This window comes from Chinchilla lanigera, unplaced genomic scaffold (assembly GCF_000276665.1).
Source record: "Chinchilla lanigera isolate Chin_1 unplaced genomic scaffold, ChiLan1.0 scaffold00093, whole genome shotgun sequence".
Classification (NCBI taxonomy): domain Eukaryota; kingdom Metazoa; phylum Chordata; class Mammalia; order Rodentia; family Chinchillidae; genus Chinchilla; species Chinchilla lanigera.
The window spans coordinates 3,905,500-3,926,733 of record NW_004955494.1 but is presented as its reverse complement, the minus strand read 5'-3'; the positions used below and the strand labels follow the sequence as shown (position 1 = coordinate 3,926,733).

Genomic DNA, 21,234 nt, shown 5'->3' with positions numbered 1-21,234 from the left:
CCCGCGCACTCACCGCTCCGACTGCGAATAGTGGCACCGGCCCAGCAGGTTGAGCTTGCAGAGGTGCAGGTTGTCGCAGGGTCTGTCGCAGAACTTGCGACGGCAGACGCGGGCTCGAGTGGTGGCCACCACCGAGCGAGTGACGCCGGCCCTGTCCCCGGTCTCCAGCACCAGGAAGCGGTCGGGCCCGGCCTCCTTGAGCACCTCCAGGAGCTGCACCTCGGAGAGCTCGATCTTGCGGAGCAGCTCGTCCAGGCTGAGGCGGCCGCCGTGGGCGCACAGGATCTTGGTGATGAAGCAGCAGACCGTCGGGTCCGCCATGGCGCGCGGACGCGCTCGGCGAGAATCGAAACTTAGGCGGCCCCGGGCGGCGCCTCCGCGGAGCCCAGCGCTTTCGCTTTCCCGCTCGCCGCTAGGGTCCAGAGGCCAGGTCGCACCGACGGGGTGCTGGGGTCAGACTCGAAAGTCAGCGGCGGTGGCGAGCGGGTGGAAAGGAAGGCAAGCGGGCGCTAGCAAATCCGCGGCGACCACGGCACTGCCCCTGCAGGCGCCACCCCCTGCCTGGGTTCCAGGACCGACGAGGGTGAGGCTCCCCGCTGAGCGCGCGTAGCTGCGAGGCAAGAAGAGGAAGTAAGAGTGCTCTTGGGGCTCTGGTGGAGGCTTTTATACCCAGCCCTGGAAGAGGCGAGTGACGTGCGACACGGGCCACGGGGCGTCCTCTGACTCTCCGCCCCACCCAGCCAGAAAGAGCTGACCCCGGGCGCGCAGTTTCCAGTGTGGACGAATCTTCTCCACCACCCCACCGCTTCGAGATCATTTCCTCGCCGTGCATTTGAGGCAGTATCTTGAGCAAACATGCACGGCCATCAGACGGAACCCCCGTGCTCCCCTGGTTCCCAGACTCTCGACCCCGCGCCCCAGATCGCGATCTGCCTGATCTAGATCGCTCTGCACTTCCTTCCACACCACAGATCCTTCCTAAGAACAGCGATGATTTCTCTCTTTTACCCTCTCTGGAGCTTTTTGAAGAGCTACTTCTTGGCCCGTTCTGGACTGCCCCAAACCACTGCCTACTACCCTGACAGCAAGAATTCACAAGCGGGCAAGCTTAGGCACATCCCAAGATTTCAGACGGCCCCTAACCACGTCCCGACTTGGCTGAAAGATTATTTGTGAGTGAAAACCTTTAAGCTTCAGAAGACGCAGGAAGAAATGTTATCTAAAAGTTTTGTATCCCGCCAAAGCAGAGCCTTCCGGAAACGCAGCGCACCCCCCCCCCGCCCCGCCACCCCCAGTGTCCTGCCTATTCAGCCACGGAAGAGAGAAATTGTTGCATATACATTAGCATCAAAAAAACGTGTGGAACCTTCTATACTCGCTCACTGAAAACCTAAATACTACTTAACCCTCCTCTCTGCGTTAAATTAAGATACACAAATCTTTATTTTGGACTATTTCTTGAGTTCTCCCTCATTGAAAGCTCCTGAGTGTACACATGAATAACCTGATGTTTTGTCCTGTTAATCTGTCTATTCTAAGATATTTGAAAATCCCCCAACTCTGGATCACAAGTTGGAAAAGGAAAAAGATTTTCCTCCCAGCATTCCAAAAATATAACAAATTGTTCATTAATCATATAGAATACATCTTTTTTAAAAAATAATGAAATTCATAGGCTGGGTTGGAGCTCAGAGGTAGAGTGCTTGCCTAGCAGGTGTAAGGCCCTATTAAATCCTTAATGCAATAATAATAAGTACAGTTAGAAAGGGCGGAGCTGAGAGAGTCGCTTTCCTCTGTTTAATTCTAAACAGTCCCTAGGGTCATTCCTGCTTCCACTGTCTTAAGAGAGGTGGAAAATAAAATCACATAAACCCAGGCGATCTCTGATGCTGTTGGCAAGAGCACATGACTGTTGGATCTCCTAGCCTGATTTTCAGTCACCTTTACCCTCCTCCCACCTCATTAACGGTTGATATGTACTACATTTCATATTAAGTTCAGAGTGGATTCTGGGATGCACATGTATGTGGAGAGCCCCTAAAATAACACTGCATCCTGTCAAGCATTCCTGCCCATCACACATAATGATTCAGAGGGAGGTCCCCAAGGGAAAACCCCTGGCCTTTAAATTACAAAATCCTGATTTTATCTATACGCAGCAGCTCCTGTTGGTGCCGTTGCTGCTGCTGTTGGTGCTGCTGCTGCTGCTGCTATTGCTGCTATTTCAGCCAGCTGTGCCTTCTCTGTTACCCTAACACCTTTTGCTATCGCTGCCATGTCTTTTGTTGGCATGGACTTGCCCTGAGCACAACTTCCCATGATCTTCAATAAATGTAACTGCTTGCTACTTACTACTGGATGTATACTGCCAATTCTTTCCTTGTTGTACAGAAGAGGCTGGACTATATGGGCCTGTTGCAAGGCATTAATAACAATAATAGTAATAATAATATAATAGGTTAACAAGGGTCCTTGCAATGAAAATTAAAACTGAAACATGAATTTTCAGCCAAAGGGTTTTAGTTAAATGTAAGGGAAAATATGGGCAAGCATAACTCCCACAAAGACCAAGCTGGTCCCCTCAGAAAATAAGTAAGAACAAAGAGGGAAAGTGTTCCAGCTGAAGTAGCTGGAAGGGCCACACTCTGATGTAGTGGTTTAGGCTTACTCATCCACAAATGCAGGAGGCCAGCTTTTAAAGACTGGCTAAGGTGGGTCAGGGCCAGGTCGATCATTATCTCGGGCTTGTTTGAATCCTCCTTGCTTGAGGGGTGATTCCATTCCTGTGAAAGGAGGATTTCTGCTTGGAGCAGTCTGTCACACGAGGCTCTGCCTTTCTTGGAGTTCAGGTGACCGCAGGACAATGGCTGGACACTTCCAAGGAGTTGTTGGAGGAGAGAAAAGGTCTGGAACTGAACACTGTAAATGCTGACAATCAGAAGTTCCTGAGAATCCCGAAAATTAGGTTAGTTATTCATGTTTCAGTGCCTTTTGTCTTGAGGGGGACGGCATAGGTTAAGCAAATATAGGGCTAGTAAACTTTGTTCTGCCAATTTTTATACAGACACTCCTTAAATGACTAACATGCGTATACTCAGAGCTAAAAAGAATTTGAGGTCTGGGGGTGCAGTTCAGTGGTGCAAGTGCCTGCCTGGCAAGCACAAGGTCATGAGTTGGATTCCCAGTACAAAAAAAAAAAAAAAGAATTTGACCCTGAGTTTTATAAAATGAAGGTCAAGTTTTGTTCTACTTATAGTCACCTATTGGCAATTGTAGATGCAGGTGAAAAGCCTCATGTTTTAGCAAGAAACTGCTCTTAAATCTCTGAATACTATAAAAGAAAACACAAATAATGCTTTAAATGGGTAAGTGGTTTGTACTTTGTCCCTATGGTGGTCTCTTTGTCATGGCCATGTCAATAATAATAATAATAGTAATAATAATAATAAAACTAACTGCCAAATTACAAGTTCTTTGAAAACATAATGACACTTCTGTGTAGTGACTGATGGGAAACGAATGAATCTCTCAGAAATAGAGTACTGTAGTAAAAAAGCCAGCCAAAGCTGGGGCCCACGTAGCATTTTCTGACTTCTTGTTGCCTCTGGCTGATGTGTCTTTAATCGACTTGGCATTGTTTGTGGTCTGACAGGTTCCCAGGGATCTTGATTATCAAACTGATTAAGTTTAATGTGTTTGTTAGCTAGTTTACATTAAACAGTCTACTAGGAATATGCAGAAGTCTAAGAAACAGTCCCTGCACTCAGGGAGCATGGATATGTGTGGTTAATGCTGTAGGGAATTAAAAAGTGCAGAATCCTGGTGAGTAAGAATGCTTGGAAGAATAGACACAGCTCCTTCCAATTTAAAGCTATGGAAAACAATTGGCATTGTAGGAAGGAAGAACAAAGGAGACAGTCAGGGAATTTTTGAAATAGGTGTTGTCACAGCCCAGCTTCTCAAGGAGATACCGATATGGAATTCAGAGTGCAGAGAGCTCCTGGTTGCAACACTAAAGTCAAGGGAGAAGGCAGGATGGAACCAGGGAGCTGTCAGACTTCCATGCAAATGTGACAGTCTTCAGCAGCCCACCAGGGAGCTCTGGAGCTGGAGTGCAACCATGGGCAGAAAAGGAGAGACCCTTGTACCACGCTGGCTTGCTGTCATTGGTGGGGGCCAGTGGGGAAGAATAGGACTGTACTTGGAACACTGGACAGATCCAGCAGGAGCTAAAGCTGTGGGCTTCCACTTAGAGTACTCCTGCAGGCTGAAACTGGGCAGCAAGCCTTGGCTTGAAAGGCAACCTGAGTGACACCTTGCGTGAGCTGTAGTCTATCCCTGAATTATGTGGATCCCTTTCTGCATTTGAATGCAGGAAACAGTTCTTTTCCAGAACTGTTGTTCCTGTAAGGAAGCTTAGAAGAGGAAAGTTAATGGTGTGACCCCTGTCACTGCAATTGGTCTCAAGGCCACAGCTGGTCCTCATCATATACCTCCATGATCTCCTCTAACCCCTCTAAACCTTAGCTCCAACCTTGGTGGATCTCAGCAGCTTACCAGGTTAAATGCCTCAATCATTCCTAAAGGGTCTGAGTACATCCTCCAGCCAGGGTTGCTGCTCTTGTCCATTCTCAGTCATGTTTGGGCAAAGGGGGACCAAGAGATATCCAAGCAAGTCACTGGAATTCCACACATATTCCACCCTACCACGCTGGGTACCAGCAACCCTAGCTTCCTTTACTGATCAGCATCAACTGATTCCCACAAAACGGCCATTCCTTTTCTTATCTGCTAGTTTTTTACCTCTTTGACCATAGGAGGCTCAAGCATCTATATTAAAGATAAAAGAACAAAAACATTAACAAACACACATACATTTACAAAATAACACAAAAAATACAACAATTCAGAATTTCAGACAAGGTGATAGGAAATTAACAACAGTTGTTGTATTACATATTGATATCTTCAAAATGGTTGCTCAGATAAACAAATATAGGCATGTAAGATTGATCAAACAATTAAACATTAACTGTTCCTTTCAATAAAGCAATAAAAATCAGTAGTACAACTATCTTAGCTAGGCTCAGGCATCTAGAAGCAGTCATCATTTGTAGCCCAATTGAATCTCTCTGTGTCTGTGAGCAAGTAGACCTCTAACTGCAGAGTCCAGAGTTATGGGAACGGGAAAGCCCAATGAATCATTGCAGTGATGTTAAGGGGAGCAACATGCATTCCCACACAACCTTTTGGGACCCACATATACTTTCTGGTGGGTACACAGCACCCTCTTAGAATACTATCTGATTCAAGGCATACCCCATCTTGCCCTAGAGGATGTCATCATTGTAGTTGTCACCTCATGCTGTCACTTCACCTGGATCTTTTGTTGTGGTGGTTGTTGTTCCCACTGGATGGAACTGGAGTGCAGAGTGGGGCACAGAGCAGGGCAAGGGGAGGTCAGCTCTTGTATTCCCCTGCAAGAGCCTGCTAGATGTCCGATATGCCGAGTTTGTGTTCTCTAAAATAAAAGAATTAAATCTAATGGAGTAGGAAGTATTTATTGAGAGAAAGAAAGCTTCTGTCTAAGAGGGACAGAGTGGGACCTGAGAGGGTTGCCCCTTCAGCTGGATCTTTAACTGGCCATTCCAATACTTTATCTAGTAGTGGCTTCTACATGGTGAGTTATGTGATATGATCAATGGATTCCATGTTCATAGGCTCAGTCTCTCCATTTCTTATGCCATGAAGAGTTGTCTGGTCAGATACTATATTATGTGGGATTCCTTTCTTCGGATTAGGCAATCTTTAATCACTTAATCCTGATAAGACTTTCATATAGCTGTCATCCATTTTTAGCTTTACCCATACATTGAGCTAACCTATCATTAAACCATGCTTGGTCTTCTTTCCTCCTTGTTTAGCACAGAGGAAGCTTGTGGAGGGATTCTAGGGCAACTGTAGTGAATGACAAGGAAATCTGGGTTACTTGCTCACACAGTTTGCTTGTATTCTTTGATCTTGTTTATGCTTAGTTCCAGAAAGTACATATTGCATTCTATGAAAGTTTTAATGCTGGTCATGCCTGACTTGATGTGTCCAATAGAACCTAGCTCACACTAGCCAGTTCTGAGTCCATGGTCTGCCAAGTCTCACTGGAAGCTAGGAGTATTTTTCAAAAGAAGAAGACTCATTCACAGAAGTTGGCATAGTCTTGTTCCACAATCATAAGGATCCTGTATTGTGATTTTTCTATTAGTCTTTCCATAAATGCTGCAATATAAATATTTTTCATTATACCTCCAACAGTATAGGCTATGCCAAAGCAGAAAGGCTGTTTGTATCATACAGCCTTGTCCTGTTACACAGTTTTTCCTGCTTTGAACCCCACTCACTGCTGGCAGCTTTCTGTGTAACCCAACTGGTATGGTTTGAATGTGTACTTCAAAAGTTTGTGTGTTGTAAATTTAGTTCCCAAATTCATATGTCAATGTTATTTGGAGGCAGGGCCTTTGGGAGCTGATTATGATTAGGCTAGGGCATGATAGTAGTGCCCCCACAATGGCATCAGCGACTTCATAAGAAAAGGGAGACCTGAGCCAGCTTGCTCCATCTTGCCATATGATGGCCTACACCATGTTATCATATAACAAGAAGACCTTCACCAGTTAGCCAGCCCTCTGCTCTTGGACTTGACAGCCTCTAGAAACTTATGCTAAATAAACTTCTACCCTTGGTGAATTACTCAATCTTGGGTGGTTATGGTTTATATCTAGATGTCCCCCCAAAGATTCATGTGCTCAGAGATGTGGGTTGGAGAAATGACTGGATCATGGAGACATAATACTCATCAGTGGACTGTTCCATGGATGAGTTTATACGTAAATGTGATATTGAGGTAAAGCCTGGTTGGAGAAGGTGTGTCACTGGGGGTGCAGCCTGTAAGGGTCTATCTTCCTCCTTCCCTTTCCCCCTGATCTATCTCTGTTTCTTGCTGCCATGCCACTGTTTCTCCTCTGCAAGGATCTCTTAAAAATAACAAAGAACCAAGACAACAATTCAATATCTGCAAGATGATGCAAAGAAAAACAACATAAGTCTAATAGGTGTCAATAAACAGCAGGAGTCAGCACAAATGACATAAAAAGATTATTTGCAGAAGTAGTAGCAGAAAAATTTCCCAAACATGGAAAAAATATCTGACATACATATAAATGAGGCACATAGAACTCCAATTAGCCATAACCAAAATAAATCTACACCCAGACACATAATAATCAAGATCACAGAAATTCAGCAAAAAGAAGAGAATATTAAAAGTTGTTAGAAAAAAGAAACCAATCACCTATAAAAGAAAACCCATCAGAATCAGGCAGATTTCTCAACACAAACCATCAAGCCAAGAAGAGCTTGGAATGAAATATTTCAGGTCCTGAAAGAAAACAACTTCCAACTCAGATGGATGTGCCCTACAAAAAACTATCCTTCAAAATTAATGGAGAGCAGGGAGTGGTGGTGCACGTCTGTAATCCCAGCACTCGGGAGGCTGAGACAGGAGGATCATTGTGAGTTTGAGACCACCCTGGGCTACAAAGTGAGCTCAAGGCCAGCCTAAGCTACATGTTGAGACCCTGTCTCAAAAAGACAACAAAAAAAAATTAATACAGAAATAAAATATTTCCACCCTAAATATTTCTCAGATGAAGAAATGCAAATGGCACATAAATATAAGAAAAAATGTTCAACCTCATTGGTCATATGAGAAATGTAAATTAAAACAACACTGAGCTTCTATCTCACCCTAGAAAGAATGGCCATCAAGAAGTCAACCAACATCAAATGCTGGACGGCCTGTAGGGAAAGGGGAACACTTTTCCAACGTTGGTGGGAGCATAGACTGGTACAACCACTATGGAAATCATTGTGGAGATTCCTCAGAAAACTAGGATTAGAGGTCCCATTCAACCTAGCTGTCTTGGATAGCCTTCTCTCATTGCTGGGACAAAATACCTGACATCCAAAATTAAGGAAGGAAAGGTTTATTTTGCTCACAGTGTGTGGAGATTCCAGTCTATACTCAGCTGGCTCCAAGGCAGAATGGCTCATGGCAGATGGCAACAGCTCATGGTGGTGTGAAACAGCAAAAACAGCAAGAGCAAAAAGGGAGAAGCAGCAGAGAGCATGACTTTTTCCCTCCTTATATTGTATGAAGGCTCCCCACCCCAGTGCAGGTGTAGCACTCACAACCATAACCCCAGCATTGGACCATGGATCAATCAAAATCTCTAGAAGTCTGCCCTATGACTCTATGAAGCACTGGGGGGACATCTAGACACAAACTGTAACACCAGCTACTCCCCTTATTATTTTTCCAGAAGAACTGAAAACATTATACCACAGCAATATATGTGTACCCTGTTTATAGCTGTGCAATTTGTCTTAACTAAATCTTGGAAACAACCCAAATGCCCATCGGCTGAGGAATGGATAAAAAAGATGTGGTACTTCTATACAATGGTGCATTATTCAGCATAAAAAAGATAAACTTGAGGCTTTTATAGGTAAATGGGTGTGATTAGAGACCATATTCATAAGTGAAATAAATCAGACCTACAAGTGTAAACATCATATTGTCTCCCTAGTGTAAGAACCTGAAAGAGTAAATAAAGGTACAATAGATATTGTGAAAGGGAAAGAAATTGCTCAAAGGGGAGAAATAACAGAGACGAAGGAAAGGAGAAAAGAAAGAAAGAAGGAAAGGAAAATATACATGTATATACAAGGATAGCTGGGATAATTGTACTGCTGATGTCTATTTGTTTATTGAAAGGAACAGTTATTGCTTAAATTTTTTTGACCAATTTTGCATGCTTATATCTGGTAATATGAACAACTTATTTGAAGACAACAATATGCAATATAACAACCACTGTTGAATTCCTACCATCTTGTTTAGTGAAGCTCTGTACCATTTCTAATGTTTTTATTAATTTTTATTCTCTTTAATTGTTTGATCAATCTTGCATTCTTACATCTGGTTATCAGAGCAACTTTGTTGAAAATAACAATATGTAATATAACAACCATTGTTAATTTCCAATCATCTTGTTTTGAAATTCTATATCTTTTTTATTTTTTTGGTTGTTTTATTTTTGTCTTTGTGTTGTTATTTTGTTATTGTTTTTTCTCTTTAAAATAAAAATGTATATTTAAAAACTATAAGCTAAAATAAACTTTTCCTCCTCCATCCTATACTTTGTGGGTATTTGGTATTTTGTTCCAGCAATGAAAAAGTAACTAAAATATTCACATACATACTGCACAAATTAGTGCTGGCTGTTAGTAGGAGGCCTTAGTCATTTGCCATATGAACCCCTCCATAAGATAGCTTCATTGGCCACACAACCTGACAGTTGTCTTCCCCATAGCATGGGGTCCAAGGGAAGCAAGGAGGAAGCCACAATGTTTTTTATGACCTCATCTTGGGAATTACACTATGGTTTCTATAATATCCTATTGATTATTGATTATAGATCAGTCATATTCAACATGAAAGGGAACTACATGATGGTGCAAATATCTGAAAGCAAAAGTCATGGAGTGGAAGGAGCTACCTACATAAGACCATTGTTACCTTACATTAGTCTCATTTCTGGATTGCTACATCCCCATTTCCTTTGCTCTCAGCGTAGTATCACTGGGGAAATGTTTAAAGCCTGCAGGTCTTCATCTCAACACCACCGAAGCAAAGCCTAAACTTAACCTCAAAGAGCGATATGGTCCTCCACTCTGTAGTTAGCCCCCTGTTTACAACTCTAACCCTTTCCCATTCAGTTCTTTCCAGGCAACCTTGCTGTTATGCAGATTCAATCTCAGGAATGCCTCGTGCCTGCTCCTTACTGCTGCCTTTTTCCGTTTCTCCAATCACTTAACTAATGTTTTGCTCTTGTTCTACATCTGTAGTAGTACACCTGTTTGACATGAACTTTGGACATTCCATATGACTTCATCTTTTAACATTTAACTACTTTTAATTTCTATGACTTAGCTGATTCCTCACAGTCTGTAACTTTTGCTTTCCCCTCTAACTGGTGGTTCACCCAATTAACATAGCCTGATACATCAGTGTGCCTTAGCAACCCCAGTTTTGTGCTTTCTTCAGATTTATTTCTTTGAAACTTCCACATATGCTGTATCAGTCACTTTCTTGTTGCTGGAACAAATACTTGACATCTATAATTTAAAGGAGGAAAGATTTACTGGCTCATGGTTTCAATGGGTTCAGTCCATGGCTGGCTGGTTCCAATGCAGAAAAAGCATGGTGAAGGGCATGTCAGAGGAGAAGTGCTCACCCTGTGGCAATCAGGAAGTAGAGAGAGAGAGAGAGAGAGAGAGAGAGAAGGAGGAGTCAAGGATAACAATATACCCTTCTAAGTCACTTTTCTCCCAGTGACCTGCTGCATTCAACCAGGCCCCACCTAAATGTTCCTAACAGTACATTTAGGTATGAATTCATTAATAGATTAATCTACTGATGAGTATAACACCCCAATGATGCAATCATTCTGCAAAAGCCTGACCTCTGAACACCGGAGACTGTGTTTTGGTGGCAGCATTTTAGATGTAAACTACAAAAATACATCTAATTTTCCATATCATAATAAATATAATAAACATAACAATAAAAAAAACCACGAGCAATAACAGCACACAAAGTAATTAACAAATAGCAACAATAAAAATTCTTCTGGTTATTTGAACAATATCCTTTTCTTTTCCTTTTTCTTCCCTTCCTTTTCCTTATTTCCTGTCATGATCTATATAAAAAATGTCTCTCAAACGTTTCACGTATACAGAGGTGGGGCTTTTAGAAAGTGACTGAGTCATGGGGATGCTATACTCATTAATGGTTTAATTCATTGCTGAGTTTATAGTTGTAAGGCTGTTAGGAGGTAGGGCCTGATTACAGGAAGTGAGTCACTGGGTTCTTAACTTAGAGGGGTATATTCTTGTCTTCAGCCCTTCCCTTCTCTACCTCTGCTTCCTGGCTTCCATGGGATAATCAGATTTCCTTAGTCATGCCATTGATATTTCTGCCTTGGATCCAGTTAAACTGGAGTGAACCCACTGAAACCACAAACCACATAAACCTCTCCTCCATGAAGTTGTAGGTATCTGGTATTTTGTCCCAGCAATGGGAAAGAGACTAATCACTTCCCTTCCCCTCCTTTTTTAATCTTCTACAATGAATGAGCCATGCTCAATTGTTCTGTTTCTTTACTATACATACTTTGATTTCCAACCTTACCATTCCAAGAAAACTGCTTTGTCAAGTAAGCACAAAAATATGATTGTATCAGGGAGAATTTATTGACTTAAGGACACACTCTCAGGATACAAATTTTAATGTCTTGTTCACGAACCAAGGATGGTACAGAATTACAGCTGCAATAGCTCCCCAAAGCCTGTGAGAAATGATGGCATGCGAAAAGTTTGCCAGTTAATCTTGTCAACTTGATTGAATTAATAGACTCATGGAGGGGTGACTGGATCTTGGGAGTGCTATCCTCATCAGCAAACTAATCCACTGATGTTTGTAGCTTGCTGTATTGTCAGGAGGTGGGGCCCGGATGGAGCAGGTGGCTCGCTGGGGGTGTGGGTATATTGTTTGCCAGTGCTCTTTCCCTGTGCTCTGCTTCCTGATTGCCATGAACTAAGCAGCTTTGCTGCACCACATTCTTCTACCATATTGTTTCTGCCTTGGAGACTGTCAACCATGGACTGAATTCTCTAACACTCTGAGCCAAATTAAACTTCTCATTTATGTTGTGTGTGTCAGGTATTTTTCTCCAGTTATGGGAAAGCTGAACAATACAAAGGGTGAATTTGAAATACCTAAATTGCTATATCAGACAGTAGAGGAAGGGATTAGAAGACTAAGAAAAGTGGGCATAGTGAAATAGATAATTATGTTAGGTCAGAAAACCAGAGGATTATTACCCACAGGATGACTCCAGGGCACCACATTCACCCAAGTACTGTGAGAGGGGCACCATATCACCAAGAAGTTTGGTGCTTTCTGCAGGACATAGAAGCTGTTTTGAAACTTCACTTGCTGATAACAATGAGGATCGCAGGATCTTGATGCAAAAGACACCAGGCAATGGCACTTAACAGCAGAAGCTGGAGGTTTGTAATGACAAAGTCAGAATGTGGCCAAGGGTACTTGACATGGGAAGAACTGCAGAGACTGTGAACAGAAAAGTGTTTTTCCCTAGGATGAAAATAAATGAGTAGTCAATAAAGTGCTGTTTAACATGCACTGTCTGAAAATGACAAGAATTAACAAGCAGAAAATTATGGAAACAGACACCAAACAAAGTCACAGGTCCTTACCCAGTTTCTACACCTGACCTAGTGTGCAGCCTCAGAACCCACCAAGTTGAAGAAGTGACAACATTCTCAAGGTAAAGGACCTGTAACACTATGTCAGAATTATACTGTAATAGTTCTTCCAATACTCCTCCCCAAACAGATCAGTAACACCTATTAGAATGATGAAACCCTCTGGAAAGAGAAAGGCCTAGGCATTCTGGTGACTGGCACAGTGCCTATGGTGGATTGATGACTGGTGGTCAACTTGTAACACCCAGCAGAACTGAATCAGTGCGGTGCTGGGTGTGAAGGGCCCCCCTGAGGATTGCTGCCAACAACATAAAAAGGAGAACTGGAGAGGAAGAAGCAGGGGCTGATGGTTCTCCTGGAGGAGCTTGTCATGCTGGCTTTTCGGATATGAACTTGGCTATTCTCATTGTTGGAGGAGCTCAGGACCTGTTGTCACTGAGAATGGCTGTGGTTCACTTTCGAGGAGCTCCGCTCCTTACTTTAAGCATAGCTTCCTGGCTCCAGAGGGAAAGATGGTGTACTGTTCAGTCTCCTGGAGAATATTGTCATGCTGGCTTTCCTGGTATGAACTTGGCTGTTATTATCAGCCGAGCTTGGGACTGCATTGTCACTGAGGATGGCTATGGTACTTTTCAGGGGAGCTCTCGTTCTTACTCTGAGTGCTGCTTCCTGGTTCCAGTGCAACTGGTTCCAAGGCAGGTTGGCATGGCAGAGGAAAAAAATCTTCAAGGCAGGCTGCAGGAAGCAGAGAGTGATCAAGGGAGGAGGATGGAGGTAGATGCTTGTAAACCAAAACCTCAGTAACCCACCTGCTCCCACCAGGCTTCACCTCAACTTCACACTTAGATATAAAGTCATCAGTGAACTAATCCACTGATAAGTATCATGCCCCCATGAGCCGATTACCTCCCAAAAGCCCTTATGCGCATGTGAGCCTTTGAGGTGACACCTAGATACAAATCAACATTCTACCCCTGGCCCCCAAAAGACTCATGATCATCCCTTTATGCAAAAGGCATTTAGTTCATCTCTAAAAGTTCCCAAAGCCCTAACAATTCATCTGAAACTGAAAACTCATATACCCTTGACCGAGGAATGGTCTTCCTTTATCAGGGGTGGTCATCCTCTTCAACCGAGCATGCTTTTCCTGTCTTTGAGACAGGGTCTCGCTATGCAGTTTAGGCTGGTCTTCTACTCACTTTGTAGCCCAGGCTGGCCTAGAACTCTTAATGATCTTCCTGTCTCAGTCTCACTGTTGTAAAATGTGTTGTTTCCCTAATTTCTCTCTCAGTGTGTTTGTTGTGTGTGTACAGTAACGCTATTGATTTTTGAGTGTTGATTTCTATCCAGCTATGCTACTGAGTTTGGTTATTAAATCTATAAGCCTTTGGAGGAATTTTTGGGGTTTTCTATGTAGAGTATCATGTCATCTGTGAATAATGATAATTTCACTTCTTCCTTTGCTATCCTTATTCCTTTTATTTCTCTCTGTTGTCTAATTACTCTGGCTAATATTTCCAGAACTATATTGAATAACAGTGGTGACAGTGGACATCCTTATCTTGTTCCTGATTTTAAAGTGAAAGTTTTCAGTTTTTGTCAGTTTAGTATAATGTTTGCCATTGGTTTGTCATAAATGGCTTTTATCAGAGTGAGGTAAGGACCAGCTATTCTGATTTTCTGTAGGGTTCTTAGCATGAATGAGTGTTGGACTTTGTCAAAAGCTTTTTCTGTATCTATTGAGATGATCATGTGATTGTTGTCTTTGGCTCTGTTGATATGATGTATTATATTTGTAGATTTGTGTGTGTTAAATCATCCCTGCATTTCTGGGATGAATCACACTTGGTCATGGTATGTAATCTTCTTGATGATTTGCTGCATTTCATTTGCTAGTATTTTACTGAGGATTTTTTTCCATCTGTGTTCATTAGGGAGATTGGCCTGTAGTCCTCTTCTTTGGTTGGGTCTTTCTCTGGTTTGGGTATCAGGGTAATATTTGCCTCCAGCAATCAGTTAGGAAGAATTGTTGCCCTTTCAATTTCATTAAAGAGTTCAAGAAGAACTGGCATTAAATCATCTCTAAATTTCTTGTAGAATTCAACTGTGAGTCTATCAGGACCTAGGATTTTCTTTGTTGGTAATTTTTTAATTACATTTTCAATTTCATTGGGTTATTCAGAATTTTTATATCTTCTTGATTCAGCTTTGTTAAGTCATATCTATCTAGGAATCTGTCCCTTTCTTCTGTGTTTTTCATCCTGTGACAGTAAAGATTTTTGAAGTAGGTATTGATAATATGCAGAATTTCTATAGGATCTGTAGTGATTTGACCCTTTTCCTTCCTTATTGCATGAATTTTTCTTTCCTTTTTTTGATAAGATTGACTAGGGGCTTATCAATTCTATTTATTCTGTCAAAGAACCAACTCTTTGATTCATTAATTATTTGTACTGTTACCTTAGTTTCCATTGTGTTAATTTCCTCCCCTGGTCTTTACAATTTCCTTCCTTCTTTGGGTTTTGGGTTTGACTTGCTTTTCTTTTCCTAGAAGCCTGAGGTGTAGCATAAGATTGTTTATTTGTGCTTGTTCTTTTTTCCTGATGTGAGAATTTACCACTATAAATTTACCTCTGAGGACTGTTTTCAGTGCATCCCATATGTGCTGGTATGTTGTATCTGCATTTTTATTTGATTGTAAATATTGTTTAATTTCTTCTTTAACTTCATCTGTGACCCATTGATTGTTCTGGAAGGTTTTATTTAATTTCCACATGTTTATGGAGTTTTTGTGATTTCTTTTGTCAATAATTTCCAATTTCATTGCACTGTGATCAGATAATATGCATGGAATAATTTCAATTTCTTTGCATTTACTTGAACATTTTCTATGTGCTAGTATATGTTCTATTTTGGAGAATGTCCCATGTGCAGCTGAGAAGAATGTGTATTCTGATGATGTTGGGTAGAATACTCTGTAAAGGTCTACTAAGTCCATTTGTTCTCAAGTTTGGTTTAGTTCTATTTGCTGATTTTTTTTTTTTATACCTAGTTGATCTATCTCTTTGTGACAGTCAGGTGGTAAAGGCCCCCATTACAATTGCATTATTGCTTATTTGATTTTTCATGTTTGTTAAAATTTGTCTTACATAGTTGGGTGCTCCTGTATTTGGTGCATATATATATTTATGATTGTTATTTCTTCTTCTTGCAGTTTTCCCCTAAGAAGTATGTAGTAACCTTCTTTCTCTCTTTTGATCATTTTTGGTTTGAAGTTGATGTTGTCTGCCAACAGAATAGCTACCCCTGCTTTTTTCTGGGTTCCTGTTGCATGGAGCATTGTTTCCCATCCTTTGACTTTCAGTCTTTGAATTTCCTTTTGAGTTAAATGTGTTTCTTGTAGACAGCATATTGTTGGATTTTGTTTTTTGATCCACACTGCCAGTCTGCTTCTTTTGACTGATGAACTGAAGTCATTTACATTGATGGTTATAAGTGATATGTATTAGCTTATCTTTATCATGTTATTTTCCTGCTGTTGATTCCCTACTTTTCCCCTCTGTTTAATTACTTGCTCTTCTTGGTGATTCCTTTACATAATTGTTCTGGAAGTTGTGGTCATTTTTATCTCTTTCTAGAAAACTTGCATTACTCATTGTAAAGTTGGTTTGGTGGTCATGAATTTCTTCAGTTGTTCTTTGTTGCAGAAGTATCTTATTTCTCCATTAATTTTAAAACATAATTTTGCAGGGTACATCAATCTGGGTTGGAAGTTGTTTTCTTTCAGGATCTGAAATACTTCACTCCAAGTTCTTCTTGACTTTTTGGTTTGTGTTGAGAAATCTGCAGTGATTCTGATGGGCTTTCCTTTATAGGTGATCTGTTTCTTTTCTCTAACAGCTCTTAGTATTCTATTCTTTTGCTGAATTTCTGTGATTTTGATTACTGTGTGTCTGGTTATGGCTAATTGGAGTTCTATATGCCATATTTACTGTATGTCAGATTCTTCTCCCATGCTTGGGAAATTTTCTGCTACTACTTCTGCAAATAGTCATTTTATGCCATCCATGTTTACTCCTGCTCTTTCGTTGATACCTATCAGTTTTATACTGTTCTTCTTTACATTATCTTGTAGCTGGGAAACTGTTATATCCTGATTCCTTGTTATTTTTAAGAGCTCTTTCCTTTTGCAATTGCTAGCTGTAATGCTATCTTCAAGTATGGGGTTAATGATATCCCTTAGTTATTGCAGGCTGATCAGGTCCTCAATCTCCTGAATGAGTGTATGGCAAAGGCTACATAAAAAGAGGCAAATGGAATGATTTCAGGGCTCCAGGAGGATCAAAGCCTTCTCACATAATTTTTAATTCTCTCAGGGTTAAGACCAAGACCTTCTCTGGGCCACTCCTATTTATTTGGTTATCAGAAGAAGGGAGGGGAGTACTCAAGAAGGGCAGAACCACTCAAGGACTTCTCTAAAAAAAGTATTAAGTTAATCCACTGAAGAATGAGATGCCTGAGGCTATAGTCTTTATCCAGTTGAGATCTGATCTAGGTGTCCTTGGCTGTGATTTTGTCTTATCCTTTGAGGCTTTCTCCCTTCATCCACCACTACAGGTTTTAGTAGGGATTACTGACTCACAGAGGTTCACTTACTATGAGTCTGCCATTTCCAGACAAGGAGCTTAGGTCTTGGACAGATTCACAAGTGAACATGAAAAGCCAATTGATTAATTTAAATCCTGCTCAGGTCTGCTTCATAGTGGTCTTAAAGTCTATCTTCATTCAAGATCTTAAAGTCTATCTTCACTTTCATTCAAGAGGTTTTGCCAGCTTTCAATGGAATTTTAATTTCCTGGATATCTGTTTGACTCTGTTTCATGCATTCTGATTCTTTCCTGTATTGTTCATTCAATGTTTCCATCATTTTTCTATGCTCCTCTATTTTTTTATCTATGTCTTCTTTAGATGTGCTAAGCAATTATTTCATTATTGTTGTCATTTCTTTTTTTACCTGAGAGATTATTTCTGATCTGATTTCTACTATGGCCTGATGGAGTTTCTTCTTTGCTTCAGTTGTCATCATTTCAGAAATTTCAGTTGTGTTACTTCCAAGTTGTTCTCTGTCAATGTCTCCTGGACTTGTTCTGGGTAGGCTGCAGGTCTAAGATTGCATTTTGCTCCTTCATTTTGACATTTTTGAAGCTCCTGAAGTTCACCAGGGCTCAGTATCACTCCCACAATGGTTGTGGGGGCAGGGAACATCTCACCAAGGCTCCCAAAGTTCCCCAGCATCACTCCCTTGATGGTGGTTTGGCAGGAGGTGGCTCACCAAGGCTCCCAAAGCTGTCTGGGGCTCAGGGTCACTCCTGTACCAGTGGAGTTGTGGGCACTGTTAGGAGCCATTCTTGCACTTGATATAACTATCCATTAGTCATTCTTTCTCATATGGCTCTCTAAGAGGAAGCACAATAAACTTTGTTTCTAAAGACATTCTTTTTGATGGTAATGTAGACTATTTGTAAACATAATGAACAAAAGGTAGAAAAAGCTACTAGCACTCCAACCGGCAGACAAATTGAGCTACTGTGGTCTGCAGAACAAATATGAAGTTTTCTTCTTTTCAGGAGACTTCTTTGCTTTGAAGAAAATCAAATTTCTTAAGAAATGCCTCTATTTTTTTCTGAGCTAAGTATTGAACCCACAGCCTTGGGCAAGCTAGGCATATATTCTACCACTCTGCTCTGAGCAACATATCCCCACCACCACCAGAAGTTCTTAATGTCATGGCTTTCCTTCAACAACACGTGGCACTGGTGAAGGAGGAGGTCATAATTTCCACAGTGATTTCTGAGGACAGAGTCAAAAATCATCATGAATCAGGGGGAAACTGGAGAACCTGGCTCTCATGAATATCAGTAGGAGCTCAGAATTGGATTATCTTTTAAAGGAACAATGAAACAAGATTCAATGAGGTGAAGTTTATATATCATAAACTCATTTGTTTTCATTGTACAAATCAATGATTTTTAGTAAATTACACAGCCATATAACCATCATCACCATCTGGATTATTTTTTGCAATTCCTCAGAAACTACCATTCCATCACAACTGCAATAAAGTTGCAAGTTCCAACTTTGTTTCTTATTCATGTTATTAGCATTTGTGGGCCTTAGGTTTTTTGGTTTTTCCTGCAGTGCCCAGAATTGAACCAGGGCTTTTGCATAGAACTGTGTTATGTCTGATACATTGTGTCAACTTGAGGAGTCTAGAGGTTTGGCTAAGTGACTGGGCAGTTCTGCATCCTGAGCCCGTGCAAGAGGAGGGTGCAGAGATGGTGTGGGTGTGGGCAGATAGCCCGCACACAATATAAGGAGGGAAAAGAGGCTTGCTCCCTGCCCCTTTTGCTCTTGCTGCTTTTGCTGTGTTGTGCAATCTTGAAGTATTGCCCTTGTGCCATGTGCCACTCTGCCTTGGAGCCAGCCAAGTATGGACTGAAACCTCCACAAACTGTGAGCTAAATAAACCTTTCCTTCCTCAATTTTGGGCACTGGGTATTTTGTAAGAGCAATGAGAGAAAAGTAACCAAGACAAGCTGCATCCACATTAAAAAAAAATTTTTTTTTTTAATTTTGAGACGTGGTCTTCCAAATCACTAAATGGCCCAAGCCACACTAGAATTTATGATCCTCTTGCCTCAGCCTCCCAGAGTGCTGAGATTTTTACAGGCATGTGCTACCATGCCCAACTTATTATTGCCTTTTTTACGGCACCAAAGTGATTCTTTAAGCCATAACTGGGAAAGATAACTTCTCAAGTACACTCAATGCTCTATCCTTTCCTTCATGACTACAGCTATAGTTCATAGGGCCTTTATTAGGATTCAGGGATTTAAATCAACATCCCAAAAGCTGGATGTCAGTGATTATTTCAGTGATTGAGCAAATTCAGAGAGTGGTTTTCAACATTATCAGCAATACTGCCTTTAAATCCTGGTGAGAGGGGCCCCTGTTTTGGGGCTCTGCAGTGTGAATGCACCTTGTAGTGACCGCACCCTGCAGGTATGAGAGAGAGGCTGACGGGTTCTTACACCTTCTCCAAACCATGCCGTGATGCCTAAGGACTTCACTTCCTGCCCATATGACTTCAAGTTTTTTGCCATACCTGAGCAGCTCTCTTCCTTGGGACTGTCTTTCCTTTAGGGTTATGAAAGGGTAACAGCTGCCAGGAGGGTTGGGTGACTATAAGCTTGGATTTGTTGTCTGGGTGTCCATACACATGCACTAAGCTCTCATGGTGTGAGCTATAGCTTGGAATGAAAGGAGAAGAGTTTTGGGCTTGGGCTGGACCTCCCTGTAATTGCCATATCCAGCAAAGAATCCTGAGAAGTCTAAAAATTTGAAATTGGAGCCTGAACTTCTTTAAGGTGGTAGATTTGTCAAGGTAGAAGGATAAGACATTTCCTTTTTAATAATTTGCTAGGCTGATTTTTAAAATTTCAGTATTTAGCAGGACATGGAGGTGCATACTGGCAATCCCAGCACTTGGGAGGCTGAAGTAGGAGGAACACCATGAGTTCAAGGCCAACCTGGGCTACACAGTGAGACTTTGTCCCAAAAAAATTCAATATTTAGACATATAGTATGTGGTTCTCCCTTATGTGATTTCATTTACATAAAATATGCAGAATAGACAACTCCACAGACAGAAAGGAGAGTAGTGGTTGCCAGAGGCTAAGGAGAGGGAAGAATTATGAGCACCTGCAGATGGGTGTGAAGTTCCTTCCTGGAGGTGATGAAAATGTTCTATAACATTCATTAGTGGTAATTAGTCATGGCTCCTCTTCACCGCAGGATGTTATAACGAATTGTGTTTTAAATATCCCAAAAGTAAGGATTTTTCTAAAATCTGGAATCAAAAATATTATAACCACAGTACTGGTAAATGTGTGTATCTCTGAAGTCTCTGTCTGTGTATCAACATTGTGTATACAAAAAGGTATGCATCAATGAATTAAGATAACCATCTTTCATGCCCCAATAGATTGCGGGACAAGAGGAAGGACTGAGGCTGGAGCGGGAGGTATACACAAAGGAATCTAAGAAATCATACTTGCCTTCCATGGACTAATGGTATGCTTGAGTCTCCACAGGGCTAGTTCTGTAAAGTACCTACAATAATTCATGCATGTAAAGCAATTCAACTATGCCACTTCACCCCAATTGTTAGTTACTAGGAAGATGTTAGTTCTTTAGTCTGTTAGTTCCGAGGGATTTAGTGGATGTTCTCTAAGGTCCCGCCTAGAGCCAACATTCCATGTATTCAGTCATTTTTAAAGACTACTTTTGCATCAGGACTAAGACATAAATTAATCCATCTAAACACTACATATTTACTACACTTCCTTATTGTGTGTAGCTGTACCTGAGCAGGTGAGAAACTATTTGCTACCACTTCCGCCTCTACTTGTCAACTCCCTCGGTTCAGCAGAAATTGTTTTCCACGCCTCCCAGACCAGCCAGACAAAGAGATCAGGCGTTAGACACACCCGGGGTTGCTATGGAGCCCCACAGTGTCCACGACGGAAGTGGTCCTTGAAAATCACTTTCCCAGGAAACTTGTTCTTGAAAAACAATGCCCTTCCAGTTCATCATTTCCTAAAGTAAACTCATAGAGAGAAACACAACCAAACTTTCGCTCTTAGCACAATGAACAGTGATCTCCCAAGAGAGAAGCGGGTGTTCCAGAGGCAGAAGTGTTTCGGAACCAAGAAGCGCAGGGCACAGCTTCTCGAGCGAGCCCTTCTCCTGGACGGACCAGCCGCCCAG

At 41.6% G+C, this 21,234-nt stretch overlaps 1 protein-coding gene and 1 long non-coding RNA gene across 2 annotated transcripts in view; both read right to left on the bottom strand.

Annotated features, from left to right (window-relative positions):
* Zc3hav1 (zinc finger CCCH-type, antiviral 1) overlaps positions 1-1,256 on the bottom strand; it is a 59,992-nt gene extending 58,736 nt beyond the window's left edge. The window contains exon 1 of the mRNA XM_005405449.2: positions 14-1,256. Within this exon, the coding sequence (XP_005405506.1) occupies positions 14-321 (308 nt within the window). The 5' untranslated portion in view covers positions 322-1,256. The remainder of the gene's footprint in view (positions 1-13) is intronic.
* A 1,255-nt stretch (positions 1,257-2,511) lies between these two features.
* Positions 2,512-5,511, bottom strand: LOC102029409. Its single transcript, XR_264111.1, has 3 exons — positions 5,378-5,511; positions 4,804-4,830; positions 2,512-2,945 (listed from the first exon to the last, which is right to left on the bottom strand). It is a non-coding gene; the product is annotated as an uncharacterized LOC102029409 (long non-coding RNA).
* Between the last annotated feature and the right edge of the window lie 15,723 nt (positions 5,512-21,234).